This window comes from Lepidochelys olivacea (genome assembly GCF_965140295.1).
Source record: "Lepidochelys olivacea isolate rLepOli2 genome assembly, chromosome: 7".
NCBI classification, from domain to species: domain Eukaryota; kingdom Metazoa; phylum Chordata; order Testudines; family Cheloniidae; genus Lepidochelys; species Lepidochelys olivacea.
This window is the reverse complement of record NC_140417.1, coordinates 23247347-23264104: the sequence shown is the minus strand read 5'-3', so window position 1 is coordinate 23264104 and position 16758 is coordinate 23247347. Positions and strand designations below refer to the sequence as shown.

The 16758-nt window shown below is 41.8% G+C and overlaps 1 protein-coding gene across 1 annotated transcript in view; it reads right to left on the bottom strand.

Annotated features, from left to right (window-relative positions):
- The window catches only part of KBTBD12 (kelch repeat and BTB domain containing 12), a gene marked incomplete at its 5' end in the record, with an annotated part of 47566 nt that overhangs the window by 21314 nt on the left and 9494 nt on the right, over positions 1–16758 (bottom strand). The window contains one exon of the mRNA XM_084633454.1: positions 2876–3073. Within this exon, the coding sequence (XP_084489580.1) occupies positions 2876–3073 (198 nt within the window). The remainder of the gene's footprint in view (positions 1–2875; positions 3074–16758) is intronic.

Sequence of the window (16758 nt, the reverse complement as noted above, 5' to 3'; positions counted from 1 at the left end):
AAAACTTCCTAACAGTAGGACAGTGGAACAAACTATCTAGGGAGGTAGTGGAAGCTCCTTCACTGGAGGTTTTCAACAGGAGGCTGGATAGCCATCTGTCTCTTGAATGGTTTAGTGACTGCGCACAACAAATCCTGCAACTTGGGAGGGGGTTAGACCACATGACCCTTGTGGTCCCTTCTAACCCTATGATTCTAAGATTTTCACCATCTTGAAATCCACCTGGGGACTTTCAGACACACACTCTGACTCCTCCCTCTCTCCCTTTTCTAATCCCAGTACCAGCACCCTTTACATATGACTCAGTGCCAAAGTGTGATGGTGTTCAGACTGGGTGTTTTTGATGTCTCTGAAGCTACCATAGTGCCTTTATTCAGAAAGTTTCATACTAAACAGTTAGTCATGATGAATGTAATTGCTTCATTTACTGTTGCATCTGATCAGTCTTTTGAAATTTGCACTTAGTTGGTTTAGGCTTTTTGTTTTTGAATCCGAATGTTGCTGTGAGAAACTAGTAAAACATGATAGCACAATGTTTGCCATGGAAACACAATGACGTGTCATAACCACTAGTGCTTTGAGGTCACAAAATTCTTGGCTGAAAGATGACACAAAATATGCCTGTTAGATAATATTCATACTGTGACAAAGTTCCTCCTCTGTCTTGGTGGGTCCTGCGCTTATTGGCAGATTTGCTTGCCTCAGAGGTTCACAGCAGCCCTCAGTTTGGCCACTTTCGTGGCTCAAATCTGCCGTTCACTAAGTTAGCCTCATCACTGGCCAGCATGGGGAAAAGGAAGAACAATCCCCACAGTCTCTGATGATCCACGTAGTGGATCGGGGAACAGGCCAGAGACCTTCCCCTTTGGTGGAACCCACAGTCCAGGTCAACTCCTCCAGTATCAAGTAGGGAGTTGCGAGGGATGGAGGGATGGGGGGAACCCGGGCTCGCCCTCTACTCCAGGTTCCAGCCCAGGGCCCTGTGGAGTGCAGCTGTCCACAGTGGCTCCTGTAACAGCTGCGTGACAGCTACAACTCCCTGGGCTACTTCCCCATGGCCTCCTCCCAACGCCTTCTTTATTCTCACCACGGGACCTTCCTCCTGATCTCTGATAATGCTGGTACTTCTCAGTTTCCAGGACAAACTGGAGAAATGGTCTGAAGTAAACAGGATTAAATGTAATAAGGACAAATGCAAAGTACTCCACTTAGGAAGGAGCAATCAGTTATGCACATACAAAATGGGAAATGACTGCCTAGGAAGGAGTACTGCGGAAAGGGATCTGGGGGTCATAGTGGATCTCAAGCTAAATATGAGTCAACAGTGTAACGCTGTTGCAAAAAAAGCAAACATCATTCTGGGATGTATTAGCAGGAGTATTGTAAGCAAGACACGAGAAGTAATTCTTACGCTCTACTCTGCGCTGATTACGCCTCAACTGGAGTATTGTGTCCAGTTCTGGGTGCCACATTTCAGGAAAGATGTGGACAAATTGGAGAAAGTCCAGAGAAGAACAACAAAAATTATTGAAGGTCTACAAAACATGACCTATGAGGGAAGATTGAAAAAAATTGTTTTTTTTTAGTCTGGAGAAGAGAAGACTGAGGGGACATGATAACAGTTTTCAAGTACATAAAAGGTTGTTACAAGGAGGAGGGAGAAAAATTGTTTTTCTTAACCTCTGAGGACAGGACAAGAAGCAGTGGGCTTAAATTGCAGCAAGGGCGGTTTAGGTTGGACATTAGGAGAAAATTCCTAACTGTCAGAGTGGTTAAGCACTGGAATAAATTGCCTAGGGAGGTTGTGGAATCTCCTTCACTGTGGATTTTTAAGAGCAGGTTGGACAAACACCTGTCAGGGATGGTCTAGATAATACCTAGTCCTGCCTTGAGTGCAGGGGACTGGATTAGATGACCTCTCGAGGTCCCTTCCAGTTCTATGATTCTATGATATTGGATAAGTCCCATTTCTCTGCTTGTAAAAGGGGAATAGCAGTACTTTCCTACCTCACAGGGGTGCTGTGCAAAGGCCTTCTTAGAAAACAAGCTTTTGAGCTCCACAGAGCTCTTCTTCAGGTCTGGGAAACATATGAGCTTCTCCCGTCGACATAACTACCGCCTCTCGTGGAGGTGGATTACTACACCGCGGGAGAAGCTCTCCCAATCAGTGTAGTAGCATCTTCACCAAAGCGCTACAGCGGCGCAGCTGCACGGCTGCAGCGCTGTACGTGTAAACAAGCTCCCCGAGTGTCACAGCTAAATACAAGGTGGAACAGATTGTTTAGCATAAGTAGTTAACACATATTTCAAGGTACCCATTCAAGGTGAAGTAGCCCATAAATATCTCTCCAGCCATAGGATGGAAAGGGGGGCAGGAAATGAGGTGCTCAAATACTGTGGTAATGAAGGCCAGGTAGCTATGCTGAATAGAAATTTTGACTAAGGACAAAGCCTTACTCTTAAAAAAATATCCAAAACTTTTTAGTGTGCCTAACATAGAAACTTAGGGGCAGACTCTGATCTCAGGTACACTGATGTAAATCTGGAATCACCCTACTGAAGTTAGTGGAGTTTGATTTTCACAGGTGTAGCAGAGATCAGACTCTTGGAATCTGAAACACCTTATGTGTTTTAGCCAAAAGTCTAAAAGCAAGTAAACAGCATGGTACTCAATTTATATTGACATTAGGAATCAGAAATACAAATGGCTGAATCAACTCTGCTAGGGTGCAACTCTGTGGGGCTCGGGAACTTCGGTATTTTAAACCTGATGATTAGGCTACTCAGTCATCCCTTCAGTGACTGTATGTGTGATGGAATGGTAAAGCTTAAATTGTGGAAGAAACATCAAACTCCTTTCAGATGTATTCAATACCTGCTCCATGAAATCCTCCGCAGAGATATAGCTTCCCTTCCACCGAGCCTGCACTAGTGGAGTTGGTTCGTAAGCTGAGGAGAGGAGAAGGCATCGGAGGCCCATCTCTCCAAAAATCCCCATCAGGGTTATAAATCTCCACTGCATCAAGACATTGCCGTGCCTGTCCCCTGTCTCGACCCAAGCAGCCAATTCCTCCTGCAGAGAAAGATATATATCAAATACACAGGACACCAAGACAGAAATACGGCAGTCCCAGAGTGCCACTGAAACTGGCTGCTTTCTTGTCTTTATGGAATTATTTTTTATTTACATGCTCTCAGTTTTTCTCCTCATAGATTTTCTCTTTTCATCTCCAGAAGCTTGGTAATCAGAGGCTTTCAAATTAAAAGCCACGCCCCTTTACTACAGAGTTCACGGCTGCCCCAAAGGAGCTCCATTCTCACCTAGATATGGCAGGAAGGGCAAGAGGCACTTTTGCAAAATGCCAAGGTACTCGACCTCCTTTTTTTTTTTTTTTTAATTACACAGAAGAATTTGACTGTAGTGACTTGTTGTTTGTTGGTAGTAGCCAGATCACATGATCATTCAGTTATAAGGATCAAAAATTGCTTTCCAAAAGTAATTTGGTGTCAGTGGGTTTGCCCTTCACTCTCACTAATCAAGAATCATTTGGATTTTGCAAAAGGTAGGAAAGAATTTCATCCCTTTGTAAGGGCAAACTGGCTGCAGATAAAATAGTTGTCCAGTTGGCAGGAATGTCAGTTAAAGACAGTTAATATCTGTCTGACCTACCACCCGGGTCTTAAGATGCCTGGTAAAACGTGCTGTATACATATGAGATAGTGACTTTGAATGTCTGTATGCATCTGATCTTGAAAATTCACTGCTTTATGGCTCTGGATATAGTGATCATTCAGTTGTAAGTCAAAACAAAACCTGACCAAACTGATCCTTACGGGTTACCACTGTATTTCAGTGAAATGCATAGTAAGTATCAGATACATCAATGCAAGTTTTCAGATAGGTACTTAAAAATAGAGATATTTCATATAAATTTTGTTATTTGCACCTTCTATCAGAGGATCTCAAGTTGCTGTAAATAATTTACATATGCTAACTGATTAAACTTCAGAACACCTCTGAGAGGCAGGTGTTACAAAATCAATTTTATAGATGAGGTAACAGACATCAATTTGGCCAAGGTCATAACCAGTCAGTGTCAGATTCAAGATTAGAACCCAGTTTTCTTTAGTCTCAGTCTGTGTAGAGACTCAAGAAAGACTAGTCTCATAACATTCAAAAACCAGTAGGAGAACACTTCAATCTCCCTGGTCACTCAATAACAGACCTAAAAGTGGCAATTCTTCAACAAAAAAACTTCAAAAACAGACTCCAACGTGAAACTGCAGAACTGGGATTAATTTGCAAACTGGACACCATCAGATTAGGCCTGAATAAAGACTGGGAGTGGTTGGGTCATTACAAACCTAAACCTAATTTCCCCAATACTAATTTCCCCCTATTGTTACTCACACCTTCTTGTCAACTGTCTGAAATGGGCCACTCTCATTACCACTTCAAAAGTTATTTTTCCTCCCAGCTGTTAATTGATTTGTCTCATTAGACTGACCTCACAGTTGTTAAGGCAACTCACATCTTTTCATGCATTTATACCTGCTCCTGTATTTTCCACTCCATGCATCTGATGAAGTGGGTTCTAGCCCACAAAAGCTTATGCCCGAATAAATTTGTTAGTCTCTAAAGTGCCAAAAGCACTCCTCCTTGTTTTTGCTGATACAGACTAACACGGCTACTACTCTGAAACTAGTCCCATAATGGTTCAAATGGATAAATATGTAGGGTTTTATATTCCTTTCAAATTCTGTTCTCAGACCACATTCCAAATAGAAACACATAATGCATTGTGAGGGCAGTAGCAGTAGTTGAATTTTAATTCTTGTTTTTCTTGTGAATTAAAACAAGCCCTACCAGTTGAGACTTAATTAGGATGTCTGGATTCTGTTTTTAGAATAGCTGGGCCTTCAAAAAAACTGCTCCTGGTTTTCATTTCTTGGAACATATTGCAACATTCAGCACCAGTATCTCCCCATCCTCACTCCATCTTCAGTGTGCAATGTTTGCACACTGAAATTGTACGGCAGGCACTGTGTCTCTAAATATTTTCCAGTGAGCAGCTCTGGGTTTTGAATTCACAGCCTTTAGATCTCAAGGATTAATATGCTGATGTACTCCAGCAGGTTCTGCATCTGTGCCACTCGATACAATACCCTATAATGAGCATTGATGGCATCTCCATGCTAAAGCAGCTCTTTTGTGTGTGCATGTGTGCATGTGCCCACTTTTAAATATAAAATGACAGCAATATTCATGCAATTTCCAAATTAATGGCCAGATTTCCAACGGGCCTCCAAATACACATGCCCATTCAGGACCCCACAAGTTTATGAGACCAAAATGGGTGCTTCTGCACTTAATTACTCACTTACATTTAAAAGGGTATGGCTGCAAATATTGCTAGCACAGTTTTGGGGAGGGGCCTTTTGAAACTTTGCCCCTAAAATGGTGTCATTTAAAATGGCCAGTCAGTGAAAGGAGCCTACAGTAGGTAATGTTTTAAAGAGAGTTTTTTTATCTGCCTCTTCATTGGGATTGTTTTTAACTCGGGCTGTTGATTAATCACAGTTAACTCATGCCATTAACTCAAAAAAATTAACTGCGATTAATTGCACTGTTAAACAATAGAATACCAATTGAAATGTATTAAATATTTGTGGATGTTTTTCTACATTTTCAAATATATTGATTTCTATTACAAACACAGAATACAAAGTGTACAGTGCTCACTTTATATTATTATTTTTTATTACAAATATTATAATAAATTATAAAAAATAGTATTTTTCAATTTACCTCATACAAGTACTGTAGTGCAATCTCTTTATTGTGAAAGTGTAATCTACAAATGTAGATAATATTTTGTTACATAATTACACTCAAAAACAAAACAATGTAAAACTTTAGAGCCTACAAGTCCATTCAGTCCTACTTCTTGTTCAGCCAATCACTAAGACAAACAAGTTCGTTTACATTTATGGGAGATACTGCTGCCTGCTTCTGAAGCCTGGTCTACCCTGGGGGGGGTGGGGGGAAATCGATCTAAGTTACGCAACTTCAGCTACGTGAATAACGTAGCTGAAGTCAGTGTACTTAGATCTACTCACCGCGGTGTCTTCACTGCGGTGAGTCGACTGCTGCCACTCCCCCCGTCGACTCCACATGCGCCTCTCATGCCAGTGGAGTATAAGAGTTGATGGGAGAGCGCTCGGGGGTCAATTTATCGCGTCTAGTCTAGACACGATAAATCAACCCCTGCTGGATCGATCGCTGCCCGCTGATCCGGCGGGTAGTATAGACATACCCTTATTTACAATGTCACCTGAAAGTGAGAACAGACGTTCACATGGCACTTTTGTAGCTGGCATTGCAAGGTATTTACGTGCCAGATATGCTTAACATTCGTATGCTTCAGCTACCATTCCGGAGGACATGCTTCCATGCTGATGATGTTCGTTACAAAAATAGTATGTTAATTAAATTTGTGACTGAACTCCTTGGGGGGAGAATTGTATGTCCCCTGCTTTGTTTTATCTGCATTCTGCCATATATTTCATAGTATAGCAGTCTCGGATGATGACCCAGCACATGTTTGATTTACAAACACTGTCACTGCAGATTTGACAAAATGCGAAGAAAGTACCAATGTGAGTGAGATTTCTAAAAATAGCTACAGCACTCGACCCAAGGTTTAAGAATCTGAAGTGCCTTCCAAAATCTGAGAGGGATGAGGTGTGGAGTATGCTTTCAGAAGTCTTAAAAAGAGCAATACTCAGATGCGGACACTACAGAACCCGAACCACCAAAAAGGAAAATTAATCTTCGGCTGGTGGCATCTGACTCAGATGATGAAAATGAACATGCATCAGTCTGCTCTGCTTTGGATCATTATCGAGCAGAACCCATCATCAGCATGGATACATGTCCTCTGGAATGGTGGCTGAAGCATGAAGGGACATATGAATCTTTAGCACATCTGGCACGTAAATATCTTGCGACGCCGGTTACAACAGTGCCATGCGAACATCTGTTTTCACTTTCAGGTGACATTGTAAACAAGAAGCAGGCAGCATTATCTCCGCAAATGTAAACAAACTTGTTTGTCTGAGCAATTGGCTGAAGTAGGACTGAGTGGACTTGTAGGCTTTAAAGTTTCACATTGTTTTATTTTTGAATGCAGTTTTTTTTTGTACATAATTCTACATTTGCAAGTTCAACTTTCATGATAAAGAGATTGCACTACAGTACTTGTATTAGGTGAATTGAAAAATACTATTTTTTTTGTTTTTTACAGTGCAAATATTTGTAATAAAAATAAATATAAAGTGAGCACTGTACACTTTGTATTTTGTGTTGTAATTGAAATCAATATATTTGAAAATGTAGAAAACACCCAAAAATATTTAAATAAATGGTATTCTATTAGTGTTTAACAGTGCGATTAATCGCATCGTTAATTGTGATTAATTTTTTCAATAGTTTGCCAGCCCTATTTTTAACCTTTTGTACCATCTCCAAAGGCATTTGTGAGGGGCTCTGTAAAGGTGGGGGCTGTAATGCCCTAGGCACATCTCGCTATTCCTGATCAGTATTTTAGAGCAACCAAAGAGGAGACCACTCATCCCCACTTTTACCTTGAGTTCACAGCAGTGAACTGATACAGGAGTTTGGGAGCTTAGGGCCTGATCCAAAGCCCAGTAAAGCCAATGAGAAATCTCCCTCCCATTTATTTTAATGTGCCTTGGATCATTATTATTATTTGTATTACCGTAGCACCTAGATGCCCTGGTCATGGCCCAGGCATGAAATCAATGTTGTGTATATATCCCTGCTCAAAAAAGTTTCATAGTCATATACCTCACCATCAAGGGTCAGTGGGTTCATTCTAACAGGCCATAAATCTGGGAGCTGTGGTGCTTTCAGGTAGCTGAGGATGCTCATTTCTACTTTACCTGACCTGGTTGGGGCAGTTGTGCAATTGATTCAGAGTTTGGCTGGGCCAGGGGGTTGGTTGAGGGCAAGATGGCTGAAGCTGATCCACACACAAGATGGAGATAATGTGGATAGGTTGGTGAGGCATCCAGAAAAAGTGGCAGAGATGGGAAGTGGTAGCTGTTTGGGGGAGGCTGTTGTTCTGCAGAGCAATCTGGCAGGAGAGCGTTGATATAATGGGGCAAGATCTCTTTATTCTGGTCTTTTACCCTTTTGATTGTGCATATCAAACTACCTAGAGCTGTGTAAAGGTGCTAGAAAATATACGTGATGTGGTTCCAGTGGCCCACAACTCCGGCACAGGGTGTGTGGAGGGGCAGTAACTGCTATTTCAGTTAACAGACTGGACCGGCAGCTGTGGAGGGTCTGTAATTTACTCAGTGTTCGGGTGCAAGTGGCGGTTTGGATGAGGGTGAGCTGACCAAAACTCAACCTCCACACAGTGGAGATACTGTGGACAGGATGGATAAGTATCCAGAAAAAATGGCAGTGGTCCCATCAATCCTATTGATCGACCGAGGAAGAGCACATGCTGCCTCTTGCACAGGTTTGCAGTTGGAGGTCATATTCGATCCTAAGCTATTCCAAGAGGCACAGGTGGCAGCTGTGATCAAAACTGCTCTTTTCTATCTGTTCCTGGTGAGAAAAAGGCAACCTGCTCCTTCAATTCACACCTTCTACAGTTATTCATGCCTTCGTTATAATCCCATTTCAATGGAGCTATGCCTTAAGACTATTTGGCAATGAAAGTTTGGACAGCTGAATTCTGCACTCTTATTAAATGGTGCTTCATACCAAGAGCATACTAAACTGGTGCACAGTACTCGGCCCTGACTCTTTAATGGTTCCTAGCAGGATTTAAGATGCTGGTCTTAACCTATAAAGGTGGGACACTGTTTCTTCCTTAGCTGACTATGTTTTCGTTTCTCAAGGGTACCTTTAAAGTACCCCTTGGTCCTTTAATATGACAGCCAGGCTGTTTAATCAAGTGGCCTCCCAAAAGCACTGCTTCTATGGTATCCACTGGTGGAATGTGAGTAACAGTGTAGGGTGCAGAAGTATCTGCTCCTACATGGATCCTTCATCTGAAGGATGGAAGATCTTTGTTGTTTAAATTAAAGCTGTGAATAGCAGTGGATGGGGATGGCAGTAAGTTTATTTGACTCTGATTAGTTGCCTAGCTTTTGTGAACATGGTATTGTCCCAAGTGCCTCACTGGGAGAGCCACCTCTGGAACTTTCTAAGGAACATTATTACCATTCTTTTAATCATCTTGTGAATTTTGTAACTACAATAAAAAATGCAATAATCATGGGCACTGCAATTTTGGAAGGAATGAAAAGGACAATTTACACTGAACCAGAATAGAATTCAATCAGCACCATGTGTGTAACATGCCAGTAATCTGCTTTAGCAGAAAATCCAAAACTTCACCAAATACAGGAACTCATGGTGGCAACCCTGGGAGAGAAAACTGAAACATTTTCCTTGTATAATTATTAAAGAAATAAACTTTAATGGTCTATCACCAGTCACTTTCAAAGCCTAAACTAAACACTAGTATATTAAAAAAATTAAATAAACTGCCATCAACCAGTTTAGGCCTTAAATTTTACCTGTCTAAAAGTAGTTATAATCAGATGGGAAAAGTCCTCTAGATATGAAATGTCTAAGTTTTTATGTGTACCTTACCAAGCCATTACAGAGAAATCCAATTTCAGCTTCATTCAAGACAGACAAAAATCAATGCTTGGCAAACAGAAAATGAGAAAAAAAATCAGATGGGAATAAAATATAATTTTCAAGCTTCTAAAAGGGTATTCTAAGCAATGAGGAATCAGACCCAGAGGAGAATGGCTTTATGCTTCTCTTTTAAGATAATGCTAACACTGAAATAAGCTAGCAGATAATGCAAAGGAATCTGCAAACTCCAGATACTGCTAGAGTTGCTTAGCCACACACTTGCAGGTAGCAACTCAAAGCTCCTGCACTGTCTCCAGGATCTCAGTAGGCATGACTTGCCAATACTCCAAGAAAGAAGACACAGATTCCGTTCCACAGAGGCTGACAATTAAAGCCCGTCCTTTCAACTTTTATCCACAATGCAGAAATTCCTTACAGTGAAGGAAACTCAAACTGGCCCTTGAGTGGAGGCATGGTTGGAGATGGTTGGAAATGAAGAAGCTTTTCTTTGTCAGAATCTACTGTATATTGCAACTGCTCACACTCCAGTCCAGAGGGTTCTACCTTATTGCCCTTCCTGTACAATGAGTTTATGAAGTCGTCAAGAAGGTTAGTCAGAACATGTGGACTGCTGTGGTACCTTCAGGCTGCATTTCTACCTCATTTGACCTGGCTGCAGCAGTTAAGTAACTGACTTGGTGTTTGGCTGAGACTGGGAAGTGGATGAGGGAGAACTGTCTGAAGCTCAATTCACACAAGATGGAAATAGTGTGAAAAGCCTTGGGAAGCATCCAGAAAAAACAGAAGAGATTGGATGTGATAGCTGATTGGGGGAGGCAGCTGTCCTGCCAAATGTTCTGGCAGGACAATGTTGATATGATGGGGGCATGCCTCTCTATTCTGGACTTTTACCCTTTTAATTGTGCATATCTTAAACTACCTAGAGCTGTGCAGAGGTGCCATGAAAAATAAATGGCTCCACTGACCCAAAACTCCTGTATATGGTGTATGAAGGAGCAGCAACTGCTGTTTCAGCCTATAGTCTGGAACGGCAGCTAGAAGGTCTGCATTGTTTTCCCCTTCCCCCGCCCCATCTCCCTGTGGACTTTTGCCATTAACAGAGTGGGTGAATTCAATCTCTTTCCACCACCACCCAGCTTTGTTCTCTGCGCAAAGCCCGATTACTTGACCTTTGTGCAGGGAGAGGTGGATTTCACTCTGGGAGTTTTGAACATTTCTCTGCCTGTCATTTTCACATCTGTCACAAAAGAGGATTTAATTCCAGAGCACTGTCCCTTGCAAACACACCATTTCAACATATAGACTCTTTATGTTATTTTCTTTCCCCAGGAGACAGTTCAGATGCCACTGTGGGACTAAAATAAGTCGGCAAAGCCACCTTTGTGTTCCCAAAGCCGTTAATGCTTCAGAGCTTTCCCTATCATGCTTGGATGGTTCTGCAATCAAACACACTTTCAAGGGCACTCTGCAAGCAGCAGTTCTAATGGACTTTGAATTTAACCTGAGGCTCCATTAGTAAAATAAATATATAAATACAATACCTAGTCTTTATTAAGAAATCAGGATTACAAGACAAGGCTTTTGATGAAAGAAGACGATGCAGGGTAGGTGATATGATCAGTACATCCTCAGAATTTCAATGAGATACAGTGCTGTGCCTTACATATACCCACACGTTGTTGATTGGCTGAAGGCAAAGAATATTGTTTCACTTTAGGACAACTCTCTTCCCCTCCACCTCCCTTATTCTTATACAGTGAGACTAAATGGGATTTGAGTCACATCCATCACAATAACTAAACATAGGAAATGGTAAAGGGAACAGTGGTATGAAAAGATGGGTAAACTTAAACTCATGGAAAAATTGAGTATTCAGGATTTTGGGTGGGTATCTCTGTAGAGATGGTGGGGGAGGGATGGAAGTAACTAGTAGTACTCCCCTGTGCTAGTGCTTAGTTGGAGTGGTGATTAGAGCCTTAAAATACCCATAAATATATCCCTTTTGTGAGGGAGTGGGGGTTGGGTCTGATACCGACCTCGGCATCAAGAGACATGGGTTATATTACCTCAGCCATGCTACTGAAGCCTAAATTTCCGAAAACGGCCACTAATTTTGCGTGCCTTAGTTCACTGATACTCAACTTGAGACACATGGGGCTTGATTTTCGGTAGAACTGAGCACCCACAAAGCCCACAAACTTCCATGAGTGTGGTGGGTATTTGCCACAGAGAGGTCCCAAGTTGGTTGTGCAAAAAAAATGTATGCAGGTGAAATTACAGATCATCTAAGCTCTGTCAAATGGGGACTGTAATACTTCCCCACCTTCTCACGCCCTTTGATCACAATACACAGGCAGTGTAAAGTATTCTCAGTCCTTGTTTGAATTTTTATCAAAGAGAAATGAAGATGAAAAAACAGAGCAGGTTCACCAATAAGCAAGTGAAATCTAAGCTCCTTTGCTACCTCTCTTTCTGTAAAATAATTCACTATTAAATTGATCTCTGGAATCCACAATGGATTTAATAGCTCTAAACCCTTACGTAACATTTCCCGTCATTACTCTTTAACAGCACTCAAGCTGAGTATTAGGACTTGCATTGCTCTCTCACTCCCTGTAAACCAGTGCTGCATAATTGGTTTCAGGGAGAAATAAGGGAGCCATAATGCTAGCTCTGACAGACTCTTACGGAGATGGAATTGAAAACCACCTGCCATTCTTTACTATTGCAGAGAAAACAGATGACGTAATGTGTCTTGTAGCAAAACATGAAGGAAAAGCTTGACTGGAAGCAGGCATGAGAAAAGCAAACGGTTGCCAACAAGCCACAATTTCAGTTCCAGCTTCTCCTACAACCTGCTGGTAGCCTCTCAATGACATGGGGGAGCTTCTGATAGCCAGAATCAGGCCAAATTCTGCTCTTGGTTCAACTGCCATGCAAGCTCACTTACCACAGTCAGACGTGAACAGGGGTAACCAAGGGCAGAATTGGGCCCATTATCTGCTACTCAGAGGAAATCCAGAATGTATTTATGAATAGACATGTTTACTTTAGAAGCACCATAATTTATTCAAAGGCACAGTTAATACTGAAGCATGAAAGTTAAAATTTCTCCTTCTACTTCCTCCTACACAAACCTTCCTTCCCAGAGAGACCCCTGAGTACCACATTCAAATAAGTATTTTATGAGGGAAACATTCAGAATTTAATTGAACCTCATTTAACTGCTTAAAAGTTTAAAGAGAAGCTCTCAGCAAGAGCTCAGGGAAAACTCTGTTTTAATGAGGTGGTATTCCAGAGTAAGGAGGATAAACAAAGATTCTTTGATTCCCAAGTCCTTACTAACAGGATTTTTCATTTAATTCCTTCTATATTTTCTTATTTATAAAAACAGGGATTACATAACATAAAAACAATGCAGAACTAATGCCCTTATGCTGATGCAATATCACTTACCACTGACCTATATTTCAAAGACTGCAGTTCTTTTGAAAGTGTTTTAGCATGAGCTGGTGCATTTGGCAGGTCTTTTTCTAATTTACTCATCAGTCGTAATGAGTTTTCACAGTCTCAGATGCAAAGGATTTCTTTTTTTATTTTTAAGCAAGAGATTAAAATGCATGACCTTAAATAGAGCCTTCCCATCTGGTTTTCTTCCAGAAGTATCTCAATTGGCTCTGTCATTAAGAACACAATACCACTCTTTCTTGAGCTTTCTAACGAATATAGTTATGTTCCTGGGAAAATATGAAGAGAAAGAGCTAAGATCAGTCGAATGTGGTGAATAGGAGAAAGGATTCTGAGCCTCAGGAAAGGCTGTTCATTTACTTGGAAGGATTATGTATGCCATTTAAATAGCATAAGAGTCTCCAGGAACATTATCTGTTGCAACAACCAATTCTAAGTAGAACAGCTGATAAAAGACACATGGTATAGGTTCTGTGAACAATACAATCACTCAAACAGTATGAATGTTTTTCATATCCCTTACATCAGTGTAACACAGGAATAACTTAATTTAAGTAAGTGGAATTACATAGGTGTAAAGTTGGTGTGTGACCAGAATCAGGCCTTATGTAGTTATCCACGTGTATTTCTAGTTTGGAATTTAAATAAAGCACTGTCCATATTCTGTCACAGGTTCTCTCACACCAAAGGATCTGGAGTAGTTAGTCTCCAGGGTCAGCATGTTCAGTTCTCATTTGGACTGAGAATATTCTTGGGCAGTGCCTGTGTATTCTATGTTCTGTGCCAACAGTAACACATGAAAGACTGAAAGCCAGATACTGATCTGTTAGAATGGTGTAAGTCTGGAGTATCGCCACTGAAGTCAACAGAGTTACTACAGAGTTACACCATGGAACTGAGAGCAGAATCTGGATCCAAATATAAAAAATTATGTTATGGCAATTTACTCAAAGCAAATATGGCATGCATGCCTTTTGCTTCATATTGGTCTTAGCTAATTTCTTTAGTTATTTATTTGAATTCCAGTAGCACTCAGAAGCCCTAGTCCTGCTTAGGGCCTCATGGTGCTGGTTGCTGTTCAAACATACAGGAAGACACGGACCCTGCTTCAAAAAAACCCAAAATCTTATTTAGTTTGGATGCAGGTGTTAAATTTTGTTTGAAATGAGTTAAGTCTAGCCTTTCTGCAATACCATTCTTATGAGCTGAGCATTTATTCAAGGAGAGGCTATATTCTCTCCCATTTATTTATTTAAATCACACAGGCAGCAGGGATCTCCATGAGTTTTCTTTCATGGAGTTTCCTTCTCATCATTCTATTAAGAAGACAGGGTTTTCCCCTTATGGAAGCGGGGGGGCGGGGGAGGTGAGGTTTGTTCCACAAACCAGTGGACCCTCTAAGATGCATGCAGCTCTCAGGGAACCCACGGAGACAATGTTCTTCCACACAAAGGCCACAACTACATTTACATCAGATACCATAAGTGCAGCCTGAGAAGAGGGTAGCACTGGGAGGGAGAGAAGCATGTTCAGAGTCTCTGCACAGTAGGTTTGTTCAGTGCCTCCTCAGATGCTCCCAAAAGCAGAGCTTGTATAGAGCCCTGGTGGGAATTAAAGCCATACCCATCATCTGGAATCCTCACCGAGGGTAGAGGGAAGAACACTACCTCACCTCCACTAGAGTAACTCTCTCCCCAGGTCACAGTAACTTAGCAACACAGGGAGGTAAAGTTACACCTCCCTTTGCCAGCTCTACTGAAATTACACCATAATCTGCAAATTGGCTGCAGATTTATCAAGTCTGCATAGCTTCTCTGGAATGGCAGCCATAATGCATAGTATCGCGGGGGGACACAGTATACAGGGAGTCCCTCAGAAAGTCTTCAGAATCTGGCTTTTGGAACAAATTGGCATTGTCAGTCTTTTTTTTGTCTCCCACAGTGCTTGACATTCCCTGTGAAACAATGTAATGTCCTGAGGATCCTTGCCTTTGAGCAGCTGGCCATGGATTTTAACCATTCCCCATGACAGTTATTATTCTTTGGCCTGTCCACATCAGCCCTGGTTGTTTCCACTCTCATTCTCTCATGGATGTCATCTGCATGACCAAGAGCTTCGGCAACCAGATTAAGAAAGCTTTCAACTTGTTCTTTCTACTGTCACGAGTTGTCTGTCTGCCTAGCGAGGACACCATCACAACTGTCTTTATAAGGAGAAGTGTATCCATTTTTGTAGCCCAACAATCTGAGAATTCACAAGGTAACACACACTTGTCACTGTGAATAAACCATGGCGTGTATTTTTTGTGCAAGGTTTTAATTCTAGTTGGCATGTGGAAGCCTAGTGCTAGAGATGAGACCATTTGTGACACTAGCAGAATGAAACACCAATACCAGTGACTACCAGGCTGTCACCAACCTGTTTTAATATTAGAATTCTTTTTCAGCTTGGAGAGGGAAAATGGTTTGCAATCTTTTACACAGGACTCTCAGATGGTTACTGTTAGGAATTTTAAGTGCAATTGTGCCCTCAGTTGCGTTGGTGTAAATCTGCAGTAATTCTGGTGACATAACAGAGTTTCTGCAGTGTATTTAAAGGCACAATGTGTCCAGAAATCTGTCTTTTGTTTTCTTTCTGTAGGATTTTTTTTATTATTATTATTTTACTAGAAAAAACTGTCTTGTAAGCAAGATGGTCACTGCCAGCACCAGCCTACAAAATGCCAATTTTAACTGAAGTGCAAATATGGTCAGCAGTGTGACTGGAAACATAGCACTGTCTTTCTCAAGAGAACTGCTCCCTGGAGTGGATTTTGATCTCAGTTAATGCCAATGTAAATTCCAAGTAACTCTACTCGCTTCAGTGGAGTTACTTCCAATTTACACTGTTTTATGAGAGATCAGATTCTGGCCTCTGTGCCTTTAATCCCATTTGCTTATTTTTAGTTACAAAACTAAAGGTCTGTGGCAGCACAGCATCCTGATACCCCTTTGAGACCCGCTGTGACATACTGCAGCAGGGACACTATCTGTTCCCCTCCTAGTCCCAACCACTGTCCTGCCACAGACACTGTCAAGTAGCAGTCTCCAGCCCAAAGAAAATATAAAACAAAAGGGCCTTCTGCCCCTTATAGGCTACCCTCCACTCTTGTAGAATGCTAACCCTCCAGACTTTCTCCTGAAGAGGCTCTGCTCCTACCAAGCTGCTGACCCTCTAGGCTTGTTCCCTGGATTCCTTCCCTCAGTCTGATTCTCCCCAGGCTGCATCCTTAATCCCAACCTATCTCCAGCCCATCTGCTTGGGAGTTGGCTTTTTCCTAGGCCTGCCGCAGGAGACTCCTTCTTCCCTACCACCTCTTCCCTTCAGTGTCCCCGTCTGGTTCCCTTCATTTGACCCTTTGACCACACTCCTGTCTCTGTTATTTCATTAATTGTCCCCCGGAATTATTTGGTGTCCCGGTCCTGTGGATCCCCCTCTTAGGCTGGAGGGGGATCCTTTAGCAGTGGACAGGCTACGCCCGCCCACTTCCCGGGTCGCAATAGGACCTCTTCCCTTCAGGGCCTGTCACAGGAGACAATCAC